Below are 27,088 nucleotides of genomic sequence, written 5' to 3'. Positions count from 1 at the left end.
GGGCCGTGGGAATCCGCTGGAATTCATCCCCGCAGGAAGTTCTCGTCCACATATAGCACATCCTCCCCTGGCACCGGCTGTGTGTGGTGCCACACTCCCATGCCACAAGCCACAGTCTGTGGGGACACAGTTGGAAGGGAATCGGGAGCAGTGGGCAGAGAGGGGCCACACCTTGCCAGGAGATCCTCTCTCACATCCTACGTGATGAGGGCTGGGACATGGGACCCCATCTGGCAAACATTTCTGCACCTGTTTCACTGTATTGAAGTGGGAAGTTAAAAACCTCACTGAAACTTATGATCCTGTGAACAGGGCTGGGAGGAACCTCAGGGCATTGCTTAGGCCATCTCCTGCCCCAATGCAAGATCGGCTCTATGAAAAACTTTCTGTACAGGAGCTTGCCTAGGAGTTTTTTTAAATCCTCAGTGGCGGAGAGTCCTTACTTTCCCTAAACAACTTAGTCCAGGACTTAACCATTCTCACACTTAGGAAACATCCCTGAATATCTATCTTGAATTGCCCTTGTTGCAATTTAAGCTGGCAACATTTTGTTCTAATCCCCATGGGCAAGAGAAATGTATTCCCTTCCTGTTTGTGGCAGCCTTTTATGTATTTGGAAACGGTTATCATGTGTCCCCGTAGCCATCCCTTCCCCAGTCTAAACACGCATGGTTCCGGCTGGCCTTCTGCAAAGCCAGACTCTAGGCTGCTCCCTAGACCCTACTGGAGCCTCTCCATCAGGCCCCACCTTTCTCAAAATATGGTACCCCGTGGCGGTTGTACCCAGCAGAGTACCAGTGGTACCAGTGGTACCCAGCTGCCACGTCCTGCCTACGTCCTGCTACGTTTACATGTCCCAGTGGGATGTTTGCCTTTTTCACAGCAGCAGGGCATTGACTCTTTGATCCACTGCTCTCCCAGATCTTCATCTGTGGAAGGGTTGGCTAGGCAGCAGATTCCCATCTTGCATTTTCATGGATGATTACTCCTACCTAAGTATAGTGCTTGGCACTTGCCCGCATGGACTTGCACCCTACATTTTTGCCAAGCCTTTTTTCCATTTTGTCGAGAGCATTTTGACTTTGCTGGCTTCCAGAGCACTCACAGCTCCTCCCAGGCAGGTCCCACTTACCACAGACAAAAGTGTAATTTTTATTCCTGGTTTTGGGTTGTTAATAAGCGTTCCTAAGTGCTTTCAGGACCAGGGCCCCGGTGGGGTGAGAGAAGCCAGGGTGCGGGACATATAAGGGGGGTCCTTGGTCCATACTCCTTGGGGCCCACCTCGGTGTGGTCCTAGTGCTCGCTGGACGCTGACGGGCAAGCGGGCAGCAGGACTTATCGGGCAGAGGGTCGAACCAAGCCGGCGGGGAGAGGGGGCGAGGGCCGGTGCATGTGGCGGCCGCATCGCCTTTGTCCCCGGGCGGGCGAGGTGCGGGCCCGTGTGGGCATTGTACAGCCCACCGGCGGGCTGGGCCGGAACATGTGCATCTGCAGCAGGCACCTGGCAGGGAGCCGCAGCGCCGGGGATGTGAACCAGGCGGGGAGGAAGGCCCTTGACTCATCAGTTAAATCCAGCCCCGCACGGAGAGGGGAGGCGGAGGAGGCGAGGCGGCGGCGCTGCTGCTGCTGCTACTACTAGCAGGGGGAGGATGGCGGGGGACAGCGAGCAGAGGCTGGAGGAGCACGGGCAGCCCAGCGGCGGGGAACCGTTCCTCATCGGGGTCAGCGGCGGCACAGCCAGCGGCAAGGTGCGGGGCTTCGCGGCGGGGTCCGGGGGAGCCCCGCGGGTGGGGGTGGCGGGGGGGGGACCCGGGTGCGGCGGCCACATGGCAGCGCGGCGGGTCCGAGCGGCCGCCTCGCCACGTGCGCCGCACCGGGACCGGGACCGTACCGGCGGCGGTGGTGCCGGCGGTAGCGGGGCCGGGCGGGCTCGGTGCCCCGGCGGCGCACGCTGCGGCCCGGGGAAGGACGATCCGATGGAGAGAACGGAGCCGCCGAGGCCTTCCCGCGGGCGGCGGCTGCGGGAGTTCCGCGGCCGCGAGTCCCGGGAACGCGTGGAGGTTGGGGGGTGCGTGGGGCGTGTGCAGCCTTTACCCACCCCCCCGCCACCCGTGGCCGGGACCCGGCTCCCCTCCGCCGCCGGGGTGGGGTGGGGGGGGCTGCCGGAGGGCAGCGGGCAGGGCTGGGGGCTGTGCGGGGCGTGGGTGGCGGCATCCCCCCAGCAAAATCCTCCCGCCCGTGCCTTTAACGACCCCTTCCTCCCCGTCATCCTTTCACTTGCAGCGTCCCAAAGGGCTGCTCGCCCCCGAGGGCGCCTTGGGTGCGATGCAATTTTTTTTGTTTGTTTTTGTTTTATTAATGATGCCCGTCGTGCATGGGGGTACCCTTTTCTAGCCAACTTTGGGGTAGCAGGGATGGAAATTGTGCAGTAAATGCTGACTCACAGCGGCAGAACGATCTCCTTGCTGCGCCCGGGAGGGGATGGTCCTTGGCAGCGGCAGGTAGCAGCGGGGCGGGGGGCTGCGGGGCCGGCCGCGCTGGGCTTGCTCTGGAGGGCTGCTACACCCAAACTGCAGCACAGCGCAACTCCGGCAACGCCACGGCTTTTTCTTTCTTTCTTTCTCTCTCTCCCTTTCTTTCTTTTTTTTTCCTTTTTTTTTTTTTTTTTTGTTATTTCATACAGTCCTTCTTTATTTGTTTAAGCTGAGGCAGGTTGCTTTTTCTCCTAACACGAAAATTACTTTTTTTTTTCTTAAGAGCGGTGAAACCAGATCCACAGCTAAGCAACCCTCCTATGCAGGGCAGCACAGACATTCTACCTACGTTTTTAAGAGGCATTTCAGAGAACATGACTAGATTTGGAAGTAGCAATACCTTTAAAATATTTTTTGCTAAGGAAACTGAACATGGGCCATCACAGGAGGAAGGCAGAGCCTTGTATCACTGAGTTGATTCATGTTTGGAGGGGGCGGCTTTCTCTCTTGAAGGATGGCATAACCCAACTGCTGTACCTCAACCCATAGGAACAGTGTTCTAACAATGTCTCTTAGTACCCTATTGATTCTTGGACCACTGTTGCTGCTGCAAGAGGGAAAAATCCAGATATAACAGGGGAGGGATGGCGAGAGAGAGGATGCAATCTCCTCCACTGGGAACCGAAGCTGGATCGTTCCTGCAGCACAGCTCCTGGTGACTCAAACGCGCTGGGTTTGTCTGCTCTCTGAGGCGTGGGTCTGCTTCTCTGTAGCTGTCCCAATAACATTGTGTCTGGTGCTACTGAACTGTTATGTCTCTGAACACTGTGTCTCTGGCCCACAAGGTAAATGCAGTGATTACAGTACCATACACCACAGTTGGTCTCAACTTCAAAGTGAAAATGCTTAGTAGCAGCAGGCTGCCTTAGAAAAAAAAATAGGGAAATGGTTCTTTCTAGCAAGGGAGATGTACTAACTGGCTTTTCCTGTCTCTCAGCTTTGATTTCCCCCCTCCAGTGACTGCTGGCTGCTAAAAACCTCTGGGCAGTGCTGCCTGTTGAAGGGAATCCAGCAGATCAGTACAAAGTTTGTGGGAAAAGGCAGCAAAAAAGAAATAGAAAAGCTTGCTGAAGAAGAAGCAACAGGAGAGAAGGACCCGGGGCTGTGCACACAGACCCTCAAACTCACATTTGATGCAGCTTCAAGGCAGGGGTGCAATGGGGCTGTCCCCTATCTGGCTAGTGACAGTGCCTTGTGCTAGGCGATGCTGAGTGCTGCAGCATGCTCTGGGAAAGCAGCAGTGGGGCCAGTGTGGTTTGCTTGTCAAAGGGCTTGCCCACAGCTAAAATCCAACCTAGGGGCTGCTGTTCTGGTGTGCTGGCTCTGGGCGAAAACAAAATGCTCCTAGACGGAAAGTGAAGCAGGCACCTTTCCTACTGGGAAAGCAGCAAATCCATCTGACTTGCCTTCACACCAATTGAGGGTTGTTGTCATAACACACCCCTTTGGCAGCACACCAGCGCGAAGATAACGGAGGGCATTTGCCTTCCAAGGGCCCCCCAGCTCCTCCCTCTGCTGCTTTTGTTGAGTCTGAGATGGAGGAAAGAGTCTTCCTGGTCCCCCACATCCCTTTCAATGTACCAGCACAGGCAGGCTGTGGAAGCAAGGGATCCTGCTTGTAGCTTGCTGCAACTTGTGTTGTGTGGTGCCCTGGGGAAACTGGCATCTGAAGCAGCCAGCCTTCCCCAAAGAGCTGGGGGGAGTGTTTGGCTGGTATTTGTTAAAGGCAAATTGATGAGAACTCAAATTCAAAGATTGACTGTGGTTCCCTAGTGAGCAAAAGAGGCTTGAGCAACTTTCAGTACTCAGAGAGGAGGTAAAAACCTGAGCATCCTCCTGTGTTTAGCTCTTAAAAGAAATTTGGACTGTGTTGGGTGTGAAGCTGGGGAGCCGCAGAGGTCCTGGGCAGGCTGTGATGCTTGTAGCCTCTACAAGGGCAGTGCCAGCTGCATGGTGGCTGTTTTGTGTCAGCTCAGCTGGGACAGGCACTTCACAAAAGCTTGCTGGGAGGCAGCATTTCCCCCACTGTCCCCTGAAATCCAAGCACTGTGCAGCCCAGGCAAAGCTTACTGCAGTCTCCTGATGTGGAAGATATGACATGGCATTAAGACCCCCTCCTGTGCCAAAGCTGGAGAGGACTGCAACCACCTCATTTTCTCAAAGGGATTTTCAAGGCTGGTTGTAGCATTTTCTTTCATCCTATATGATTTCAAGTGCCCTGCTAAAGCTCTTGTTTCCTTCTGTACCCATGGTCTTTGTGCTAACAGCTTCTTCCCTCCCACAAGAGATTCCTGACTACCAAGGACTGCAGCAGGCAAGGCAGGCAGCCAGGCTGCGGGCTGAAGGGAAGTTCAGCAAACTGACTACTGGGATGAGCTGGAAAGTGTAGGGATACCTTCTTAAACTATTCACGTGTCCTCACTTCAGTTTAGCTCCTGGAACCCTGCAGCTCTGCTGGCGGTGCTGGAGTGGCTTGCTCCCAGCAGCAGTAGAAGCATCTGGTGCTGGGGTGGTTGCAGGGGTGGGGAGAGCTCTTCGAACTCAGGCTGAAGCATTAATTGCTTGTCCCTACATGCTGAAAAGTGAGATGCTGATTGCTACCCTCCAAGAGGACGTTCTAAGAAAAGACAGTTTTACAAAGGGCTGAATGCCTTCCTTGGCTGTCTAGCCCTCCAACTAATGAGGGCTGAATATGGGTGTCACCATGGTCTGGTGGCTGCACTGTTTGGATCTTTAGTTAGCACATAAAGTTGGAAATATCTGTTTAAACATGCAGCCTGAGAGTTTCCAGACTGCAGAGCACCAAAATTGCAACATGTGTTCAGCAGGTATATTCTTCACTGTTAATCCATTGAGGCACCATTTGCTTTAAACACCAAAAACACCATCTGAGGCTGAGCTGGCTGCCTAGAAGAGTGAGCTAGCCCAAAGGCTGGTATGACCCAGCCAGGTCATCAGTGAAGCAGTGGTCCCAGCTGCAGTGCATCTCTGCGTGATGCATTTCCCTCTCCATGTGAGTCTCCTTGCATGACAGAACTCAGATCCCTATACTGGCAAGGGCTGAGGTCTGCCGCAGCAACTTGGGGGTCACTGCCACCGTGTCACCACCTGTATGCCTGGCAGAGAAGCCCAGGGGAGACTTGGCAGTGACCTGGGGAGGGGAGGCACAGGAGGGGGACTAGCAGGGGTTGCAGCAGTCCTGTGTTGGCTCAGTACCATTTCCCGGTGACGTTCCACGGCTGGCAGGAGCCCTGAATCACAAGGTCTGACTTGTTAAATGCTGGTGTCAATGCATGCTAGAGACTCGTCAAACTTTCTAGTAGAACATCGTTCTGTGCCAGCCCTGATCAGACTGATACACAGGATGTTTTGACAGGTCAGCCCTTTGCTGTAACTGATTGAACATGTGCGAGTTTGTTATGGAGCCTGCTTACCGTAGTCCTGTGGACTCAGCCAGCTCTCAGCCATGGAGTTGTCAGTAGGGGCTTGAGAAAATTATCCTGTGTCTAAAACTGGTGGACTGGGAGGGATTGTTTTAGGGGGGATGTTTTCTTCCTCATGCGTAATCTCTGTTCAGATCCTCTGTGTTTATGTGTGCCTGTTTATGCTCTAGCCCAGGATTGCTGATCACATGCACAGTGTACCAGAGAGAGGGAACAGAAACCTGGCTATCCCAGCCCGGGACTGGTTGGCCTGCAGCTTGCAAAGGGAAAGGCAGGAACAGTGAACCTGCCTGGGAAAGCTCTGGGTGGAGGCCCAGGCTTTTACTACAAGAATAGCAAGTTTCCAGTCCCAGTGCTGCCATACGGATGTGCTGCATTAGGACTGGAAAGGATTGCGTGGGTCACGAACTAGCTCTCTGTAGTTGCAGGCAGACATTTAAAAGATGCTCTGGGACCCTTCCCAATTTGGTATCTGTTCTGTGTGTCACCCCAGTCCACCAAGCACTTTCTAATACTCTATATTTACCATAACCTCACAAGAAGGAACAAAATCCACAACTAGTGTGCTGCAAGACATGAGCTGGAGAGAAGGATGGCATTGCTATGGCTCCTGATTTCAGGGACCCAACTGAGTAAAAGTCCCCTCTGATGCCTGGAAACGGAACCATGCTACAGGGGACATCAGAGAAATGAAACAAGTAATCCCAGTGCTCCCTGATGTGATCTTAGGGAAAATCCTGCCAGATCCCAAAATAGGAGACTATTTTATCCGCAAGCAGGTGATGAGGACACCCTGGCCAGGCTCCTGTGGATGCAAAGCTATTGACAGACCCTGGCAAGCCTGTTCACATCTAGATCTTGCAGGAAGGGGGTCATGGCAGTGGTGCCTGTAGATACAACATCTGGGCTTCTCTCCTTGGTGGGAGGTAGGACATGACTGCTGCAGTCTGTCCTTGCTCCTGGCTGTAACATTTGTTGTGGGCCAAGGGCATTGCTCTGCTGGGGAGGACTGTCCTCATGGTGAGCAGCCTGCAGAGGAGGCAGGAGTCAGTGCCTCTCTTCCTTCCGTACTGGAGCCCTGCACATGCTTCTCCTGGTAGGTCTTGCTTCTGGCACAGCCCTTCTCCCTTTAACTGCTTCTGAGGGGGCTGGAAGTATCAGTATTTCTTCAGGGCTGGAATCACTTTATGTGGTGTAAGTCACTTTTGCTAGGTGTCTAGTCTAGAGTCCTTGGGAGGATGGGAGGTCCTCCCTGCTGCTGTACTGGAAGCCTAGTAAGCAGCTCAGTGTAGACATTCCTCTGCAGTGCCAGGATCCCGGGGGATGAATGGACTGCTCTGAGCAAGTGGGGTTTGGCATATTCACATGCGCAAGGCTTATGGATTCCTCCTAGCCCAGGACAGGCCTTACCAGCCGAGGCACAGAAATGCCTGTACTGCCCCATCTGCCACAGCAAAGCTGGGGCAGGAAGCATCAGCTGTGTCCTGCCTGGTACCTTTGTGTGGCAGTGAACTGTAGCACTGCCTGTCATTTCTCTCTAATATCCATTTGCAGTCATAATTCACTGGCTGATCAGAGCTACCCAAGAGGCATTGTGGGATAATCTGCATAATAATATTGGGGAATTAGTCAACTCCTGAAGAATATCTGAGCAGCTGGCTATAGGCCATGAGTGAATATGAATTAAATATGTAATGTAATTAATATCTTTAAAATAAATGTCAGGGGTAGGCCTCCGAACACCCATCTGTTGAGTTTCTTCCCCTGTGTACCACTTCTCCCCTTTTGGGAAAACATGCTGGAGTTCTTCCCCAGGTGCCCTCTGCGTCTTCCCCTCCTAGCAGAATAAAGCTGTACTTCTTCCTTAAGCACTGGTTATTTGTGTCCTTGGTTCAGAGGAGGAATCCTGCAAGGGTTGCTGCAGCCAATTCTGTGCAGGAACATATCTCTGAGCTCCCTTCTTGCACTATGGTGTGCGGATACCTCCCTCTCAACCGTCTGTGTGTAGTGTCGGTTGGTTTGCACAGCTTTCCCAGGAAGAAGCCTGGGGGAGTGCAGTTCAGTGGGTCACAGCCGGTTTGCTCAAACCTGGAGCTGAGTTCCTCTCACTGCAGCATGTGGAAAGTCATGAATGATGGTAGAGAGGCTGGGGCTCCCTGTCTGCATGCTTGCAAAGTCCTGCATCGGTTTCGTATGGCTCACATAGGAAAGGTCCGCTTGGCAACCATGGAGGCTCAGAGGCTGCTGTGTCTTATCTATATTTAGTTTTAAACAAGTTCTGGAGGAGGGGAAGGCTTTTGCTTGAGAAAGAATCCTGTTGCCAGGAGTGTGCTGCGGCTGAATCACCATCAGCGTTCGCTTTGGGTCATGGCGAGGTGTGCACGGACAATGTAGATCTGGGGAAGGGGCTGAGCGGAGTCAAGGAGCCCTGTCATGCATCTCATCTTCCTGCAGATGGGATGTGTCATGCAGGGCAGAGCTAGGGATGGGGCTCAAATCTCAGAATTTCTGTATTGGGATTCACCTATAGGAGCATGTCATCTTCCTCAAGTCGTCCTCAGCAGTCCTGGGCTTCTCGGGGAAGAAACAGTTGTTGTTTTCACCCTTGGGAGAAGTGGTTGCTGTTATGAGCCAGGCAGTTAGGAGTTGGCAAAGGAAGGAATCAGATCCCAGGTTGTCCCTTCAAATGGGTTCTGAGTGCATGTGTTGGCACCATGTGTCCCCTGAATTACTGTGCATCCATGCTGGTTGCAGCCTGGGACAGTACTTTGCAGTCATGCTTTGGTCTTCGTCTTTCTGGGCACCTGCAGACCTCCCCAGAGCCTAACCACTATCAATTCTATCAATTCTAGTTATTAGTGAATTTTTCACACTTCAGGTTAACATCAGTCACATGTACGTATGCAGTGCTGGTTTGGGAGAAGGGGGGGACACGTGTCATTCATTTTGAGGAATGCTTTCTGAGGCTGAGAGTTTCTCTTTCCACTCTGTAGGGGAATTTGTAACCACTGTGTTTCTGGTTTTTCTTCCTCCTTTACATAGGGCGCTTATCAGCCAAGGGGAAAAACTGCCTGTCCAGCTGAAGGAGATATTCAGACTGGCATCTGGGAATGCCCCTCGCAAACCATTTTTGTTTCTATCACAAGTAGTTGTGGGGAAAGGAAAAGCCTTCTTCATTTAGACCTGAGGTGGGCATTATTTCTTACCAGCCCCAAAGAATAAGCTGCAGGACTCCTCACTGGGGTTTGCTGCACTGCTAAGGCAAGCTGAACGCAACCCTCACGTTGGAGGAATATGCCGTGTCCCCTACTGTCCCTATGTCCCACTGCAGTTATGCAGGTATCACATGCAAGCCGTGCCCTGGCCCACAGCTGCCTTCTGTGGGACCAAGGTGACGTGTGCCACTTCCCAGACCCCAGAGGTGACATCCCTGCCCACCCAGGCACCACAGTACACTGGACCCAAGCTCTGTCCTGAGGGTAGGATGTCCCTGTGATCATCTTTCTCTACCACTTCTGATAGGTCTCCAAAGCCCACCAGAGAAGAGGGAAGGGTCTGTAGCGTCTGCTGGATGCTTTTGCAAGAGCCACTTGCCACCCCAGAGCACAGGATGGTAAATACATCTGGGATATGCTCCGATCCTTGTCCTGGCCCCCTGTTGGAGGATGTACATGTGAGCCAGGACTTATGTTCCTGTCTCCAGCTGCTGAGGGCTACTTTCTCCTTGGGTTTTTCTCACCATCAGATGTCTCAAGTTGTGGAGTATGGAACAGCAGGGTGATTTGCAGAGCTGGTGGGAACCCTTCACCACTTTCCAGCATCAGTAGACAAAGGATTAGTGTGCATAAGGCAGAAGAAAGACTGGCCGGACCTGTCTGATGCCCTGAAATTTTTTGATTGTCCATCTGTGTGCTGAGGGCCAAGGGGAGAATGTGAGTGCAACTGGTCTGTTGCTTTCACTGATACAAAGTAATGGAGCCCTGCTCCCTCCCCCTAGCTGGGGAAAGCAGTTTCTGGTGCAGATCTATATAGAGGCTGGGGATCTGCCCAGGTAGCTGAGCTGGAAGGTGGTTTATTCCTAATTGCAAAGCACCTGGGAAGTTTGTTGTCCTTGGCAGCTGTGGACAAGGCTGGACGCTGCTGCGCCGCATCTCCTCACTGCACAGGCAGCACAGAAAGGCAGCAGTGTTCAGGGGAGAGAGCAAGGGAAGAAAAGTGGAGAAGAGACACTGTGCACGCCCTGTTTTTGTAAAACCTTTGGGATACAGCTGGATAAGCAATAGGGCTGACGCAGGCTGGAGAAGGATGTGGGGAGTGGGAAAACAGAGGAAAAGGATAATAGGCTCTGGCTTTGTGTTTGCCTGTGCCAAAGGGCAAGTGACTGGCACTGACTTGCAGTGCTTTGTTCTGGGTAGTAGGAGCTTGCTGCAGGGCAGGGCTGCTGCCATGGCTTGGGAAGTGCAACTTGCCAGCTGTGAGAGGCAGGAGAAGAAGGTGGGGGGCTCAGGGAGACCCCATCCTTGACCCAAAGCCCAAAGTAGTGCCCAGGGCTGCAAGGACTGCTGTTGGGCAGCCGGAGCCGGTTCGTTCTGCAGCAGTGCTGTGTGTGGAGGCTCTCCAGCCGAGCTGGGGCTGACTCACAGCGCAGTGGTCACAGCCAAGTCAGGTCAGCCTGGCCTGGAGGGGAAGACATAGTCTCTGGGGACAGGAATGCCGTCAAATCTTCCAGCTTCTCAGGCGAACAGCCTTGCCCTCTGCCTGCTGGGGTGACCTCCTCTGCCAGGCGTGCCTTCCCCCGCCCTGTTCCTTCTCACCACCACTGTCTTCAGCTCTGCATCTGGAAGTTGCCAGCCAGGTACAGAGCAGGTAGTTGAGCTAGTGGGAAGGTGGAAACATGGAAAGAGCCACAGGCAGGCTGGGGGAAGCAGGCTGGGGCAAGCAAACCTCTCTTTGCAAAAAGCAGAGTGCTTTGAGTATTTGTGGTAACTGAGACCAGGAGTGGCTCAGCTGGACATCTGCAGCAAGCATGATTCGCAGGAGGTGAAGCAGCTCAGTTTGGCACTAGTAGCACCCACCTCTCCTTAAACAGTGGATGCTGCAGGCAGGAGTGAGGCTGACGTGCAGGGCTCCCACAGGCAGCAGAGCACTCCCCCGCCGGCCTGACCTTGGCTCTCACTGGCGGGGGCAGGCATGCCGGCTGCCAGTTAGTGATGCAGTTAACACTGCTGTGTTGTGCAGCAGCCAAGGACTCATATGACTAAGGAAAAGGGACTGAAGCAGGTTTTGGGATTTGTCCCCCAAGCTGTGCTCTGATTCATACGATGATGGCAGAGGTCCAGTATGACCCTCAGCCACACAGCCGGTGCCTGCTGCGGTGCCAGCAGAGAGATGATGCCGGCCACCAGCACCCAGCCCACTCTGCATGGCATGCAAGGTGGCAGTTCTTGTGCCAGAAGTGCTTGTGGGGTTCTTGCACTGGCAGCCAGAGCCACGTGGCTTTTCAGCTGCTGGCTCTGCAGTGCCCTTAGCCTCGCTGTGCAAAGAGGCAACAGGCATACGCTTGTAACTGTTCCTCCCAGCCCTGTCAGCTGTGGTAGAGATCCCTCACAAAACCCCAGAGCTCTCCTCCTGGTGTCTTTTCATCCTGGGCTTTATTTAGGGTATAACCTGGCTCTTCCTTTCTGAGAACTCTCTCCCTCCCTGCCCATGTAGTGGTGGAGTTTCTGGGCTGAGCCAGGGCTGGGGCAACCAAGGCACTGAGAGTGCCTGCCAAGGAGGAGGCTCAGCCCTGGTGCCACATACAGCTCTGCTCCCTAGGGAGCTCCTGGGCAGGCAGCAGCTGGCCCTGGGGGTATGGCTGAACACAGGTGGCTGCCGACTGGTTTTCTGCTGCAGTTTGTGCCTGGAATAGGTGCTGTGCGCAGGCCATAGGGATGGAAGGCAGGAGCACAGGGAGCAAGCTTGGTGCTGCTTTCACACTGAAGGGCCCCACGGTGATGCCCCTAGAGCACTTTTCCCTCAGTGGCTTTGGGCTGTGCCTTTGAGGGGACCATGAAGTCTCAGCTGGAGTTCCAGCAAGCAGTGCCCCATGCACCCAAGGATGGCTGTTACATGGGGTCATCCTCCCTGTGCAGCTCAGACACCACTTGCCACTGACTTGCCTCCTTTGCTGTTCCTTTCCCAGTCCTCAGTATGCTCCAAGATTGTCCAGCTGCTGGGCCAGAACGAGGTGGACTACCGCCAGAAGCAGGTGGTGATCGTGAGCCAAGACAGCTTCTACCGGGTCCTCACCTCAGAGCAGAAATCCAAAGCGCTCAAAGGCCAGTTCAATTTTGACCACCCAGGTGAATGGAGAACAGGACTGAGGCACTGCCGTGCAGTGGGGGCGAGGGCTGGAGCAGAACCCCCTGTTCCACCAGCAAAGAGACTTTCATGGACACTGGGACTCTGTCTCTGCATGGAGCAGGAGTTGGGTGGCTTAGTTAAGCTCTTCTGGAGCCGGGTGCATCCCTGGCAGGGTGGCTGGGGGACACCTGTGTCTCCTGCAGTAGAACTTCTGTCTCTTAGGAAAGAAAACTGCCTCTGGGGTGGAGTGTTTGGGATGAGAAAGGACAGGTTTTGAACCCTCAAGCTGCTTGAGACATTCCTCTTCTTTCTGCAAAAACATCCCCCTTGAAAACCTTTCAGCTGGGTTGGGACCAGAGAGATCTGGCCTGGCACAGGCCCCTGGAGCCAGCAGCTCTGTGTCCCTCCTTCAAGGAGGGAACTGTCTTGTGCAGCTGCTTTGCAAACCCCTCCCCCAAGGGGGCTGTGCCCTGTTGCTACAACAGGGGCTCTTTGAACCATCTCTGGGCTTGGTGGGGAAATATCAGAGCCACTGTCCCTTCGTCCCCACAAGGACAATGGCCAGAGACAGTGAGCACTGAGCAAACAGAGCCCTGTCTGTCCGGCAGCTTGAGGCTGAAACACTGCTCTAGTCTCTGCAAGGGCTGGAGCCCTGGAGGAGATGCCTTCCTGAGCCCAGGCTGTCAGCACCACCATACAAGGATGGTATTGATCTCTGTGGGCCAAATCCCAGGCTGGTGCAAAGCAGTGAAGCCCCAGGGGCTCTGGGGAAGTGGTGCTATGCCCATAGGGACTTGCAGGGCTTTCCTCCCAAGTCTGTGCGTCTGTCTGTCCCCAGTGTGGGCTGCCAGTGGCTCTGACTAGGATAAGCTCAGCATCTGGTGGGTGGGAGAGGTTGCAAAGCTGCCTCGGGTAACATTTCCTCTCTCCTCAGATGCCTTTGACAACGAGCTGATTGTGAAAACCCTCAAAGAGATCACGGAAGGGAAGACGGTCCAGATTCCTGTCTATGACTTTGTGTCCCACTCCAGGTCTAACAGCTGCCCCTGCCTTGCTGTGCCTCTGCTAATGCTCTGCAGCACAGCATGCAAGCCTTGCCAGCCCAAACTGGCTGCCCCTCTGCTCGTGCCTGCTCTTAGGCACCTAACATGCCAACCGAAAGTTTCAATGCTAACTACTCCAAACCCCTTGGTTAGAGGATCCAGGGCAGATACAGGTGCAGTCTGAGGGTCTGGAAAGCTGCACAGCCATGCAGTTGCATCCAGCAACATGCAGGCATCAATGGAGGGGGGGTTATGGCCCCCCTTTTCTTCCCTGATCCACACTTCCTCTCCCCATAAACTCTGTGTTTGCAGCTTTAATGAGTATTCCAGGCTCAAACAGCCCAGCACTGCCAGGAAAGGAGGAGGACAACAGTTCTTTCTCCTGTAACTCTTCCCTTGCATGTGTTCAGCTTGTTTTTGCATGTCTGTGTTGGTTGCGGATGGTGTGACCCTGCTCCATTTCCCACAAAGGCACTGTGGTGTCAGAAGAGTGCTGACACCAGGTTCCCAGGGGAGCAGGGCTGGCCTTTGCAGGTTCACATAGGCTTTCTGGGCTTTACGGCTTGGCACATAATGTTTGCAAGCAGCAGCTGGCTGAGGTGGGGGGAGAAGGGCTAGTCTGCTTCCTGCTCTGCCGTTTGTCCTTCTAGGAAGTGTATGTATGCTTTGGATTCCCTGCACTGTGGTGGAGTAGGTCTGCCCTCTCCTCAGTCATTCCCCTGGAGCAACAGTGATGTCCCAGAGTTGGAGTAGTGCCTGGGACCACCACTGTTTCCCCCTACCTCTCTTAGCTTGTTTCCCTCCACCAGCATATTTTGACTCTCCTTCCCTTTGCTAGGAAAGAGGAGACGGTGACTGTCTACCCTGCTGATGTGGTACTCTTCGAAGGCATCCTGGCCTTCTACAGCCAGGAGGTGCGGGATCTCTTCCGCATGAAGCTCTTCGTGGACACGGACGCAGACACCCGGCTGTCCCGCAGAGGTGAGGCCCGAACATGCCTTGTTGCAGCAGGGACAAAAGTGTCACTTAAGTGATCTGGGCAGCTGGTCGCAGTGGCAGGTGACAGTGACCGGACCAGAACTGGAATTGACACAAAGCTGTGCTGCTGCTAGCAAAGAGCTGGGGAGCTTTTCTTCCCCAGTGCAGCATGTCACATAGGGAAACTTATGGCAGTGGGGAGCACCTTGCTGCATGTCTCTTTAAGATTCAGTGGGGTTTTTGCTGCCTTGTCTGGAATTCCTCCTTTGCATGTAGCAGTGTAACTACTGAAGGTGCTGTGTCCTCACATGGCCCTGTGGTACCAGCCCTGTGCCATCAGCTGAATGGCAGCTACTGTTGGTCAGCAGGTACCAGCAGGGAAGGGTGCAATGGGCACAGCAAAGTGGCTCGGCAGCTCAATCAGAAGGCAGTGCCTGATGGATCTGCTCAGGACCTGGGGTATGGGTGTGCTCAGAGGATGGCATTTGGGTGTGAGGGTGTCCGTCATGGATGGTGCAGATAGGGAGTTTGGTTTTACGTCTTGGTTGTGCAAGTGCAGCCAGTGCAACGTGGAGCCTCTTTGTGGTACTTGGCACTGGGGTGATGGCTTTGGGGGCAATGAGCCCTAGAAACTGGAATATCCCTCTCTAAGACTCCTGATGTCCAGCTGGCTTGGCTGTGGGTTGCAAGCTGACATAGGAAGGACTCCAGCTCTGCAAAGTCTGCATGGTTTGAGATGCAGTTAATTTCAAAGCAACCTTTGGGAGCACGGTCACTAATACAGCACCTGAGTCCCCTAGATGACTAAGAAAGCATTTGGGGACTCTTGGGGCAGAATTCAGTTCCACCTGAATGGTCCCTCCCCTGCCTGGCTCTGACAGCCTCCACAGGGTGTCTGGGGGTGCAGAAGATGTCTTAGAGGAGAGGTCCCATGCAGTCCTCTGTGCTGTGATGAGAGGGGTGTGTCTCAGTGTGTCAGCCTGTGGCTGCTTGCTTGCATGGGCTTGTTCTACTCTGATGGAACTGGTCTTGCCTGCCCTCCTGCTGTCAGACAGATACACAGCCTCCTCTGCTGTTGGTATGTCATCAGTGCTGATTAAAAGCTCCTTTTTACACATCCTTCTTGACCCTGCCCACTGTTCTTGCATGACTCATCCAGGGAGGTGACAGCATAGTCATTGCAGGGAGCAGTATTAGCAGGTCACAGATACACATTTGCAATATCTCTCAATGTAAGCCTTATCCCTTAAGCAGACTGCTGTGCAGGAACTTGGGTTCATGCCCTGCCACGGGGTAGCACACGTTTTTGGCAGTGCCCTGTATCGGCTGTCTGAAGGCAAGGCGTTGCCTTGTGCATTTGCAGTGCCACATGACCGTGTGTGCATCCCAGTTGTACTCCAGAGTGTGTGGTTTAGTCACTTTGGACCTGATACATAACTGTGAGCTCAGGCCTTGAGAACTGGTTGAAATCCCATCGACTAACTGAGACCGTCCAGCTGCTGTCTGCAATACAGAGCTAAACTCTGTTGTGCTGCAGCTGTTGCACAGGGTCCTGAGCCACATGGGCCCAGCCATTCCTGGGGTATTTCTTCCAGCCACTATCAATTGCTAAAGCCTTGCAAAGGGACAGCTAGGGTGGTGGAGGTGTTGGTGTCTCCTAGTTAGGGCAATTCATCAGTCTCATAGGGAACTGACCATTTGGCAGTCTCCTGGCCTGCCGTAAGCAGTTGGTAGGACCACTGAAGCAGCAAACCTGTTTCCTGATGTCTCCCTGGCATTTCTGGGAAAGGAGAGCCTGCATGTGAGGTGCTGAAGATATAATCATGTTCCTGAAACATCGCTGGAGGCAATTTATAGCAAAAGTCGAGATCTTGCATTGCAACATGGTTCTGAGTCATCTTGCTCTCCCAGAAGTCCTGAAGAGTTGCAGCAATGGACTTTTCAGCTGGGTAGCAGCGGGAGAGAAGGTTCCTGGAAATGCAGCTGACAGCTCAATTAATCAGTAGCGCTGGGGTTCAGTACGTGCAACTCACACTGTCCTCATCTCGGCACTTCTCCCAAGAAAAATGCTGCTACCAGACCGCAAGGGGCAAGGTCTGTCAAGTGCCTCAAACAGCCTGGTCCATGCAAAGCTGATTCTGGCTGAGGTCCCTTGCTGCCCCATCCTTGGCCAGCATCTGTAAAACAAAGACCAAATCAGATGTCATGTGCATGTTTTGGGTCTGATTTGAGTGATGTCTGCCTCTGGCTCTGGAAGGATGCTGATCCATCCTTAGGACATTTGCCTGTCCTGCAAGTAGAGGGTGATACTTCCAGATAAGGTGCTTGGTCTTAGCCTGGATTGATGGGATCCATTGCTTTGGGGCCAGCTACAAGACAGTGGGTGCTTGACTTGTGTTTCTGTGTGTGGTGATTGCCCCGCTGGAGTCTGCCCTGGGAGCAGGCAGGAGAGTTTTGCCCTGTCAGGACCAGCCCCTGCAGCCTGGGCACTTGGCCTGTGCAGCGTGTAGGTCTCCCGCACGCCATTGCAAGCAGGTGTGCTGCAAATATACCTTTGCTGTGCTCCTTCTCCACCCCAGAGCAGCCAACAAACTGGGTGTGGGACCTGGGAAACAAAGGTCTCTGTTTTATTTTCCTTGCCTGTTTTTCTATATTGTTTGATCTGGGGCTTGCTCCTGCTCTCTGGAGAAGGCAAGGAGCTGGCTAGAGCAGCCTGGGCTAGGCTGAGCCATTCCTGGAGCAAGCAGGGAGCTGGCACACATCCTGCTGCCAGCTCTTTCTTACCCCCATCACCTCCCCTGTACGGGGCTGTGAAAGGGCGTACTGCAAATCTGCTGGCTGAGGGCAGACAGAGCCACGGGGATGGTGCCAAGCCAGCACTGGGAGAACAGCACTGTCCTGCCCCTGCAAACACACGGGCACTGGCTGCCAAGCAGGCCGTGCAGGCTGGCAGTGCTATGGCTCAGCTCTGCATGGCAGTTGGAGAAAGCTTGCTCTGAACCCAGTGCCAGGCACTAGCGTGCTGGGGAGAAGCCAGCCAGCCCCTTGGGGAGAGCCAAGAGCTGTCTGCTAGGCCACAGTGCTGGTTTGGCTCTTACAGCTGGATTGGATTCCTGCTGAACTGGGGCACTTTTCAACACTGAATTGGCTTCAGACTGGAGATGGCAGTGGCCCAAATACCTCGTGCAAACAGGGTGTAAGGCCCAAATGGCAGAACAAGCAGGAGGCCAGTTTGCCCTCCTGCCTCCTCGCGTCCTCCTGAGCTGATCTTTTCCAGGCACCCCCTCAGCCTTTGCTTGTGGGAGCCTGCTTCTCCTTCCCTGCCACTCAGCTGAGGACAGCACAAGGAGCCTGGCAGAGCTGGGTAGGTGGGTGAGTTTTACCCTCCTCACCTCTGCAGACCTGAATTAAACTGCACCTTAATGTGTATATGGGTGAACCCCACTGTTTTTCTATTCTTTGGGCACCTCTGCACTGGGACGACTGGGAGAATGCCCCATCCTTAGGCCAAGGGCAGTGCAGAGTGACAGGAGGGATGCAAGGGCTGAGGCTGGGAACAGTCAGGACTGGGGTGGCGTTGGTTACAGCTGGAATGTACTTGTAGAGCTGAGAAGGGATGGAGGCCAAGAAAAGCCTTTAGGTCAGCCAGCCCTTGGGAGGGCTGGGAGGCTTGGAAGTGGGTTAAAAGCATGTAGCTGGGCTGGAGTGTGCTTAGACATGTGGGCAGCAGCATCCAGGAACAGACCTCAGGCAAAATACCTGGGTGGCTGGCCAAAGGCTGTACTGAAGGGAAGGGAGATGGAGTGATTCTGTCTCAGCTCCTGACAGTGCCTTACACTTTTCCCACAGTGCTACGAGACATCAGTGAGCGAGGCAGGGACCTCGAGCAGATCTTATCTCAGTATATCACCTTTGTCAAGCCTGCCTTCGAGGAGTTCTGTTTGCCAGTAAGTAAGGGGAGTGAAATTCTCAAAAATGCCTCATGCCCTGCCCAGCTCCTCGGACAGGAGCATTTTGTGCCCCAGAACTCAAGTCTGTCTGCCTCACCTTGCTCCCTCCCTGCAGGCACTGGCAAAAACGGGGGTGCCAGTGCTGACCGGGGCAGGGTGAGGTTGGGACTATTTATACGGTCACTGCCTTCCTGGTGAGATCACCTTCCCCTGTGGGAAGGCTGACAAGGCAAGAGAAGCCCCTCCCTGCGCAGAGTCTGACAAACCAACACCAAGCATCTCAGCAGATGGCAGCCCAGGAGGGATGATCCTTGGGAGCAGGAGATCCCTGCCCCCAGGCAGTGTCTGCTCTGTCTGCCTCCTGTTCTGGGCTATCCTGCCTGCCCTTTTCACCCTGCAGTGCTGCTGGCTTCTTGCTGGCTCGATGCCTGGGAGAGCAGGGGAGCTTCATCCTTCGCTCTGTGCTGCAGTGTGTGGCCTTGCAGGCTGCATTTCCTGGCTGCTGAGAGGTCAAGGTGTAAAGCAGACAGACATTGCTTGGGGCCAGGGTTGCAAGGTCTGCCTAGAGAAGGGAGGCTACTCTGGGAGCTGATAATCGAGGCAAGGCTCCCTAGCAGACAGGAACTTTGCATGCGAGAGACCCCTGCAGTCCTGCAGAACCTGCAGGTCAAATAGCACGTTTGCAGGACTAGCCATTGCCTACCTCTCCTGGCTCTCGTGCAGACGAGTCTGCGCCTTAGTTCTCAAGGCTTTTCAAGCAGATGTGGTAGTTATATAAAGAATTTTTTTCTTATTCTGGAGGAACTGAGCCAGCAGAGTCCTGCAACCTGGGAACTGCTGGCCAGCACCATGGGCAGGAATTGGACCTGTGCCTCCAGCCTCAGGAACATGTTTGTGCCTGTCTCTGTGGCCAGCTCTGCCCCTTCCCATAAGAGGGGCAGATTCTTTCTGTGCTACAAGATCTTTTCCTAGTTCCTGGGCAGCACCTTCTTCTCTGTCTCACTCAGTAGTTGCTCTGGGGACCAAGGTCCAATTCCAGTGTAATCCCAGAAAGGCTTTTCCTGAGAGGCAGGTCCAGCTTGGTGGCTCCCCTCCTTGCAAGTCCCCAGCAAGGTAAATCTGCAGCTTTGTGAAGCAGCAGATGTTGCATCAGTCTCTTCTGTGAAAGAGTCTGTAGGAGGACAAAATGTGAAACAAGGAGGGTAGAAAGGAACCCCTACCTACCCACTTTGAAGTGGTCTGATCCCAGTTCCAACCTGGGTGGCTCAGCTGCAGAGCAATTGCATGAGGATGTCAAGCAAGCTCAGCAACCACTGTTGCTGTTACTCAGTTCCTAAACCAGCTCCAGGCTAGGTGGTCCAGCATGTTCTGGTGATTTTTGATATAGCTGGAAGCACCTGGAGGTGTCAGATGACACCCTTCACCCAGCAGGCTGGCTTGTTTACTGATGGGAGAGCTTGGTTGTCAGTAAGCTGATCAGCTGTAAAAGCTGACACAAATAGGGGAGGAAACTGAGACTGGCACCTGCAGGTGAAAATAGGTCAGGATTGGTGTCCTGAATCAGACCTTTTTTGCAAGTGATGCTGGTAGAAAATTCTCCCCACGTCCCAAGCAGATCATGTGGCTGTGCCCTGCATGTCCACACAGCCCAGGCATGCCAACTCTTGCTCTTGTACCAAGTCTGGCTGAATTCAGGGGGGAGCTTATTCCCAAAAGCAGCAGCTGCTGGCATCTTGTGATCATGAGGCTTTTTAATTTCAGGTTTTGTTAGCATGCCTCTTACTGGAATCTGTTTGAGCTCATGAAAATGGAGTCAAGGTGCAAAGCATGGTTCTCAAAACAGATCAGAAGACAAATAAGAGCACTGAAATGTGTTATCAGACACAACATACCTCCCAGCAGGTTTGGGTTTAGGAAGGGGAGGGGAAGGACCTGCCCCAGGAAGCAGGGACAATCATAGAATCATAGAATGGTTTGGGTTGGAAGGGACCTTTAGAGGTCATCTAGTCCAACCCCCCTGCAGTGAGCAGGGACATCTTCAACTAGATCAGGTTGCTCAGAGCCCAGTGCAACCTGACCTTTAATGTTTCTAGGGATGGGACCTCTATTACCCCTCTGGGTAACCTGTTCCAGTGTTTACCACCCTCACTGTAAAAAATTTTTTCCTTATATCCAGTCTAAATCTACCCTCCTTTACCACTTGTCCTGTCACAACAGGCCTTGCTAAAGAGATTGCCCCAGAGCCCCAGCCTGATGGGTCTCCACTTTCCCCATAATGCAGTGCTTTCTCTCTTCCCAGACCAAGAAGTATGCTGACGTGATCATTCCCAGAGGAGCAGATAATGAAGGTGAGTGGACCCAGACCCTGCTGTTACATCCCGGCAGCTGGCCTTGGGCTGTTGCTGTTGCTGTTGTGGCAGAGTTAGGCAGGAGGCAGCAGGACCTGCCACACAGAGGTGACTCGGGCCACTGCCACCGAAGAGGGTGCTGTTACCACACACGCTGAGATGAGCCTGTCCCCTTTGCTCCTGCCCGGAGCATTAGTGACTGGGAGATTGTGATCTTCTGATCAAGCCTGGGAGTGCAGTGCCTCCAGGCAAACTCCTGGTTCATCCCACACAAAGGGAAATGTGCTTCTCCATGGCCAGATGTGCAGCTGGGACAGCCAGGTTTCCACCTGGCTGGAATCAGCCTGACCATACTGGCTTGAGTGCCAGGCTCAGCTGGGGCAGAGGGATGAAGTCCCAACAGGGCAGCTCCTCCTCTAGGGTTGCAGTTCCCCACGATGTGGTAGGAAGAGATAAGAGCTTGGGAGACAGCTGGGTCACCATCTCTGGCTTGGCTCTAGTTTATTTGCAGTGATCCTAATGCAATCTCTCCCCCATGTCTTTCCCTCCCTTTTGCTCACAGTGGCCATAAATCTGATAGTGCAGCACATCCAGGACATTCTTAATGGAGGACTCAGCAAACGCCAGAGCAACGGCTACCTGAATGGCTACACACCTCCCCGCCAGCGGCAGCCCTCAGAGTCCAGCAGCCGGCCTCACTGACCCTGGGCGGCAGGCATGCGGCTGGGGGCGGAGGGTGCTCGGGCCCTGCCACTGCCCCTCTGTACATACTGTCCGTTCATTCCCCCCTTATCTATTTAAGAAACCAGACGGAGACGAATGCCTTTAATTTTGTATGTTGGAAATGCTGAATGAGAAGCAGCCGGCTGCTCGGGAGCCTGGACCGCCCACAGCTCCTGGCCTTTCTCAATAACTCCTCCAGCACGGAACCGGCTATAAATCTCTATAAATATAGAATTGCTCTATTTTTGTGTAAATGCAGAATAACGTAAAATTACTTGCCATAAGGTATTGCCAGGCTCAGTGTTGCTGGGAGGGTCCTGGGAGATGTTGCTGTCAGAATCCTCTCCTCAAAGGTGGTAAGGAAGGAAGAGCATTTGACAATTACTTTAGTATCACAGTGGTTTCCATCCCGGGGAAGGGACAGGCTGTGGTGGAGGTGGCAGCTTGAGTATGATGTGGATTTTGTGACTGGACTGGGGTTGTCTCCTGCTGTTCAGCTCTGAGCAGCCAGGGTTTGGCTGGCAGACATTGCACAGAGCCACTGGGAGTTGGTAAAATGATGTGTAATACCTTCACTGTCTCTGCACCTCCAGTTCTCAGTCCCTCAACAGCATCCCTTTCTGTGTCTGATACCCCTTCCCACCACAGGTGTGGTTCTGCTATCACACCCTCCAGCAAGGACCTGGTAGGTGATGCTGGGTACGTGATCATCTAAACATGGCAGCTTGCGTCTTTAGCAGTCTCACTGCCTGGCTTGGGTGAGAATGGTGCTTGGATACCTTTAGCCCCTCTGGAGCTCAATGGCCATGTGTGTGGTAGGACTCCTAGCTGAGCCCTGGGCTTCAGCCTGGGGAAGCCAACCTGGAAGCTGGCTTGTAGAAAGTCAGAGGTGTGTCTGTCATTCCTTGCTTGGAATGGTTTTGCTCTTGGATGTGGGATTTTGGGTCTGTAAGATATGGTTAAGGGAGAACCAGCCTTTTCTGAGAGAAAGGGGTGATGGATGATGAAAGGCAGCTACTAGGTAGCCTGTCTGAGGGGAGGCAGCGGTGTGTAGCGGTCCCTGGGCTGCCTGTCATCCCTATATGGGACCTTCACAGGTCCCAGCTGGGCAGCATGAAACTGGATGCCCAGGAGTCCTCTGCTCCCCCTTTTCAGAGCATGCTCTTGCCTGGCCTGTGTCCGTTTCATTGTGTCCTGGTGAAGGGCACTGTGTCCCTGCAGTACGTTGTTCCCAGGGCTGCCCAGGGAGTGCCCTCCCTTGCCCAGGGTGAAAATTAGTCTCCTCTAAACAGTGCTGCAACAGCTGTGTCTCAGGAGAGCCTGGTGGGGCCATACTGCAGGTCTGGGGATGCCTGGAGAGCAAGGTGGGGCAGCTGGGCTGGTACAGGGGCTTGGTGGGAGCTAGGGAAGGGGATAAGGTGGGATGGCAGCCAGGAAAGATCCTTTGGGCCATGCTGCTGCGACTGACTTGCCCCACTCAAAACAAACTTTCATAGGCATCCCATGAAGGCTGGAGCAGGGGACCCTTAACCTTGCTCCCTTAGATGGTTTTCAGTCTTTCCAGAGCATTGGTTTTGCTCTGCATGGTTAAAAGCTTAAGACCTTAGACACTCAATGCCCCATTGCCCTCCAGCCCCACATGAGCTGAGACAAGCTTTGATTTTTAACAAAGAGAATAAACAAGGAAACACCTCCCCCAGTGACTGCTTTTGGGGCAAACTCGTTCCCTCTTGACCTGTGATGGGGGCACATGGCAGCCCTTTATCCCCTCCCTGTCTGCAGACACTCCCAGAGGCATGTCAGCTTTGCCTTAAACAAGGGCTGGCACTGGTGAATTCTAGGTACAGCCATAGATAGGTAAGAGGGACTGAAGCTCTGCAGAACTGGTGAGGCTTCTCAGGGCTTAATCTGCCAAGACAGCTATCAAGATGAAATACTGGCATCCTCTCCCCTGTAAATAAAGACAGAACAAATGGATGCTGGTGTTTCTTGTCTCCTGTTTGGTTCTACATGTTGCTGGCTGTGGTCCCAGTGAGGAAGCAGGCTTGGCCGGCACTGTCTTAGTTCTGCAAGTCAAAGCCAGACATGGAACAAAGCTCCTGGCACAGACTGCTTTGGTGAAGAAGGAGGTGCTGAAGGTGGTGGCTCTGGCTTTTGCCTGGCCAGTCAGCTCTCAGTAAGTCCTGGTGCATGCATGGCTTGGGGTGCTTTTGTGAAACCCCTCTGTACCCTCAGGACAGCAGACAGATGGAAAACTTCAGCCCTTCCCAGTAAGTCTCTTGAACAGATGACAGTCAAGTGAATTTTATCAAAAGACCTTATAGGCAGAGGTGGCATTAGCACTAGTGGGGTATTGGGCAAGGTGAGACTGCTTTTAACAAAGGGGTAAATCACTGTGGCAAATCACTTTATGTCAGTGTGTATTCATGAAGGGGAAGTCATGCTTAAACAATCTGATAAACCTCTATGCTGAAATGACTGGCTTGGTAGATGAGGGAGGAGCAGTGGATATTGCCTACCTTGACTTCTGTCAGGCTTTTGATATGGTCTCCCATGAGATCCTCATCGCAAAGCTGTTACTGTATGGGCTAGATGAGCAGACAGTGATAGACTGAAAACTGGCTGAAGGGCTGGGCCCAAGAGCGTGGTGATCATTGGTATAAAATCCGGCTGAAGACCAGTAACTAGGAGTGTAGCCCAGGGATCAGTACTAGGTCCTATCCTGATCAACATCTTCATTTAAGATGTGGATGATGGGGCAGAGTGTACCCTCAGCAAGTCCACTGATGACACAAAACTGGGAGGAGTAGCTGGCACAGCAGAGGGTTGTGCTGCCATCCAGAGGGACCTTGACAGGCTGGAGACATGGGCTGACATTTTGACAATCAACAAAGGGAAGTGCAAAGTCCTGCACTTGGGGAAGAATAAACCCGTGCACTAGTACATGCTGGGGGTCACACGTTTGGGAAAGCAGCTTTGCAGAAAAGGCCTTGAGGGTCCTGGTTAACCATGAGCCAGCCACGTGCCTTTGCAGTGAAGAGGTCTAATGGTATCCTGGGCTGCATTAGGGGGATTGTTGCCAGCAGGCTGAGGGAGGTGATCCTTCCCTCTGCTCAGGTGAGGCCCCCCCGAGTACTGTGTCCAGTTCTGAGTTCCCCAGTACAAGAGAGAGATGGGGCTACTGGTGAGAGTCCAGTGAAGGGTCATGAAGATCATGAAGGGACTGGAGAATCTTTCCTATGAGGAAAGGCTGAGAGAGCTGGGACTGTTCAAACTGGAGAAGAGAAGGCTGAAGGGGAATCTTATTAATGTATACCAATACCAGAAGGAAGGGTAAAAAGAGGACAAAGCCAGCGACAGGACCAGAAGCAATGGGCATGAACTGAAACACAGGAGGTTCCCTCTGAACATCAGGACACGCTTTTTTGTTGTGAGGGTAACTGAGCACTGGCACAGTTATAATCCAGAGATGATAACAGTTATCATCCAGAGATGTTGTGGAGTCTCCATCCTTGAAGATACTCAAAAGCTGTCTACGCAAGCTCTTGGGCAACTGGCTCTAGACAGCCCTGTCTCAGCAAGGGGGGATTGAACAAAATTACTTCCAGAGGTGCCTTACTCAGCCATTCTGTGAATTTTAAAGTATTTCCAGCATTAAGAAATGCAAAGCCTTTCCTGCTGTTGGCTTCCTTAGCCACAAGCACAACCTTTCTGTGCCCACATCAGGTTCCTGGATGGCCTTGGCACAGGTGGGCCACTGTGCTCCAGGTTCAGCTGGGAGGTGAGTTGGTGCCCACTTTATCCCTTCTGTGTCCCTGTCCCTCCTCATGGGGACTTTGAGCACAGCTGCCCATGAAGTTTCATATTATGCAAGACTCAAACTTTTTAACATAGTAGTAAAAGAACACTGAGCATAGGGTGGGGGGAGGAGAGGGGAGATGATGATTCTGAGTTGGTGCACTATGGGTCCCACATACGGGAAGACTTTACAGAGTTATAGACCACAGTGGTCAGGCATGCTTTCACAAGGCTACCGCAGCCTTCCCTCAAGCTAACCGGAGTAACAGCTGCCTCAGGCTGGGTGCAGTTCCTTTCCTCAAAATCTGCATTTTCCTTCATGGCTACATAAGAGAGGTGCATCAGGCTGTGGTGGGTCTCTCCTGTCCTGACTGTGCTGCTGCTAAGGTGGGGATCGGATTGCTCTGGTGAAGAGCTTGCCTCTGGCTGTGACCACAACTAGGATCAGCAACCACTGCTCCCGAATTTCACTGTCTTGCTGCAGCCTGGTGAGCTATTGCTGCCTCTGCCTTGGTCTCTAAGGAAAGAGATGGATGCTGTTGCAACTGGGACAGATGTTATCTGTTGTTCATCTCTAGAGGGAAATACTAAAATGCTACTTAGATCTGACCATTGTAGGGAATTAAAGCTGAGACCAGCATCCACAGGGCTCCCCTATGTTCCTTACAAAGCTGGCTTTCTCCCCTCACCACTTGGCTACCCTCCAGCTGTCAAAGAATCATGTACAACTACAGCCTGTCACTTCTGCTAAGAAGAAAGAACTGCATGGGCCAAAAGGCGATCCTTTGCATAAGACATTTCAGTATTTCTCTTTCATGATTGACGCAACTTAACATTCACCCTGAAGAACCCTGCTGTCTTCACCATTGCATTACTACTGGGTACCAAGGCAGAAATAGTCATGAGCCCCACCAGACAGGAATCTTACAGAGAAGCCGAGCCCTTCCATCCCAGACACAGGCAGTGTATGAGCCCAGAAGGTAAACGTCCCAATTCTATGTGATACGTGTATATTTTGTTGATCTAGAGTGTGCTAGAAAATTAAAAAGATAGAGTGCTCTTAGCAGGACTTACACCGTGTTTGCCAGACAGCACTACTGCATACAGGTACCCTTCACCGTTGAGAGTGAGGAGTGCGATTAGTCTAGAATTATTCCTGGAGGGACATGACCCACGGGGTCCTGGGCATGCGGCAGCCAATGCCACCTCAGTGGGATGTGGGTGTTTCCCAGGGATCCTCACCGGGACACGGGCACCCTGCTGGGCCGCAGTGCCCTCCTCCTGGATCATGGGCACCCGCGGGGCACCTCACAGCCTTGAATGCCCGTTCTCTCGCAGCCCAGCTGTCCCAACTTCTCCAGGAGCGCGTGCTCCGCAGGCCCGCATACAGCAGCCTGGCTCGCACCACTGCCTTTCGTGTTGCCCCTTCCTGGATCCCCTTGGTACCAAAATGACACATGCTACAGGAACAAAGCACTTTATTGATCTGAGCAGTGCTAGAAGATTGAGGAAGTAGGCTGCTCCCAGCAGGAGTTTTGCCGAGTTTCCCAGGCGTCTCTGCTGCACGGGCATGCTTGGCTGTTCCCTCTGGGGAGGCAGAGATGAGCCCCGGCCCTTTGGATGCCAGTCGGCCCTGGCAGCACCTTTGGGAGGGCGGAAAAGGGGGACCCTCCCCAGAGGTCCTCAACGGAGTTGGCAAATACCCGTTGGCTGTTGTGCTGGACAGGCACGGGTGACCCACCAGGACGTGGCTGCCTGTTGGCCATGGCCACCCGCAGGAGCATGACCATCGGGGCGCTAACGGCCTCCAGCCAGCAGAAGAAGTCGGTGGAGGTGCCCTCACTCCCGGAGCCTTTGGTGGGCTGAGGCATGTCCCGACGCACCAGCTGCCCGTCACCCTGAAGAGAATTCACTGTTAGCTGGGTG

At 53.4% G+C, this 27,088-nt stretch overlaps 1 protein-coding gene across 2 annotated transcripts; it reads left to right on the top strand.

The window, feature by feature from the left end:
• Positions 1–1,365: 1,365 nt before the first annotated feature.
• Positions 1,366–21,652, top strand: UCK2 (uridine-cytidine kinase 2). Of its 2 annotated transcripts, none has more exons than XM_075096988.1 (7): positions 1,366–1,748; positions 12,162–12,321; positions 13,257–13,353; positions 14,204–14,346; positions 18,193–18,290; positions 20,593–20,641; positions 21,204–21,652. In XM_075096988.1, the coding sequence occupies exons 1-7, from the start codon at positions 1,650–1,652 to the stop codon at positions 21,341–21,343; spliced, it is 786 nt and encodes a 261-aa protein (XP_074953089.1). In that variant the 5' UTR covers positions 1,366–1,649; the 3' UTR covers positions 21,344–21,652. The 2 variants fall into 2 exon arrangements, with proteins under 2 accessions (XP_074953089.1, XP_074953090.1); XM_075096989.1 differs by having other exon boundaries at positions 1,566–1,748; positions 12,162–12,297.
• Positions 21,653–27,088: the final 5,436 nt, after the last annotated feature.

Source organism: Phalacrocorax aristotelis, chromosome 6, assembly GCF_949628215.1.
Source record: "Phalacrocorax aristotelis chromosome 6, bGulAri2.1, whole genome shotgun sequence".
Taxonomy (NCBI): Eukaryota; Metazoa; Chordata; class Aves; order Suliformes; family Phalacrocoracidae; genus Phalacrocorax; species Phalacrocorax aristotelis.
Note: the sequence above shows the minus strand (reverse complement) of the source record. Positions and strands in the feature narration are given on the sequence as shown.

Excerpts from the sequence above, each read along its gene's own strand:
- UCK2 (XM_075096988.1), top strand. The coding sequence starts at position 1,650 with ATGGCGGGGGACAGCGAGCAGAGGCTGGAGGAGCACGGGCAGCCCAGC. Across the intron at positions 18,291-20,592 it reads TCGAGGAGTTCTGTTTGCCA|ACCAAGAAGTATGCTGACGT; the intron begins GTAAGTAAGGGG and ends CTCTCTTCCCAG. Across the intron at positions 20,642-21,203 it reads CAGAGGAGCAGATAATGAAG|TGGCCATAAATCTGATAGTG; the intron begins GTGAGTGGACCC and ends TTTTGCTCACAG.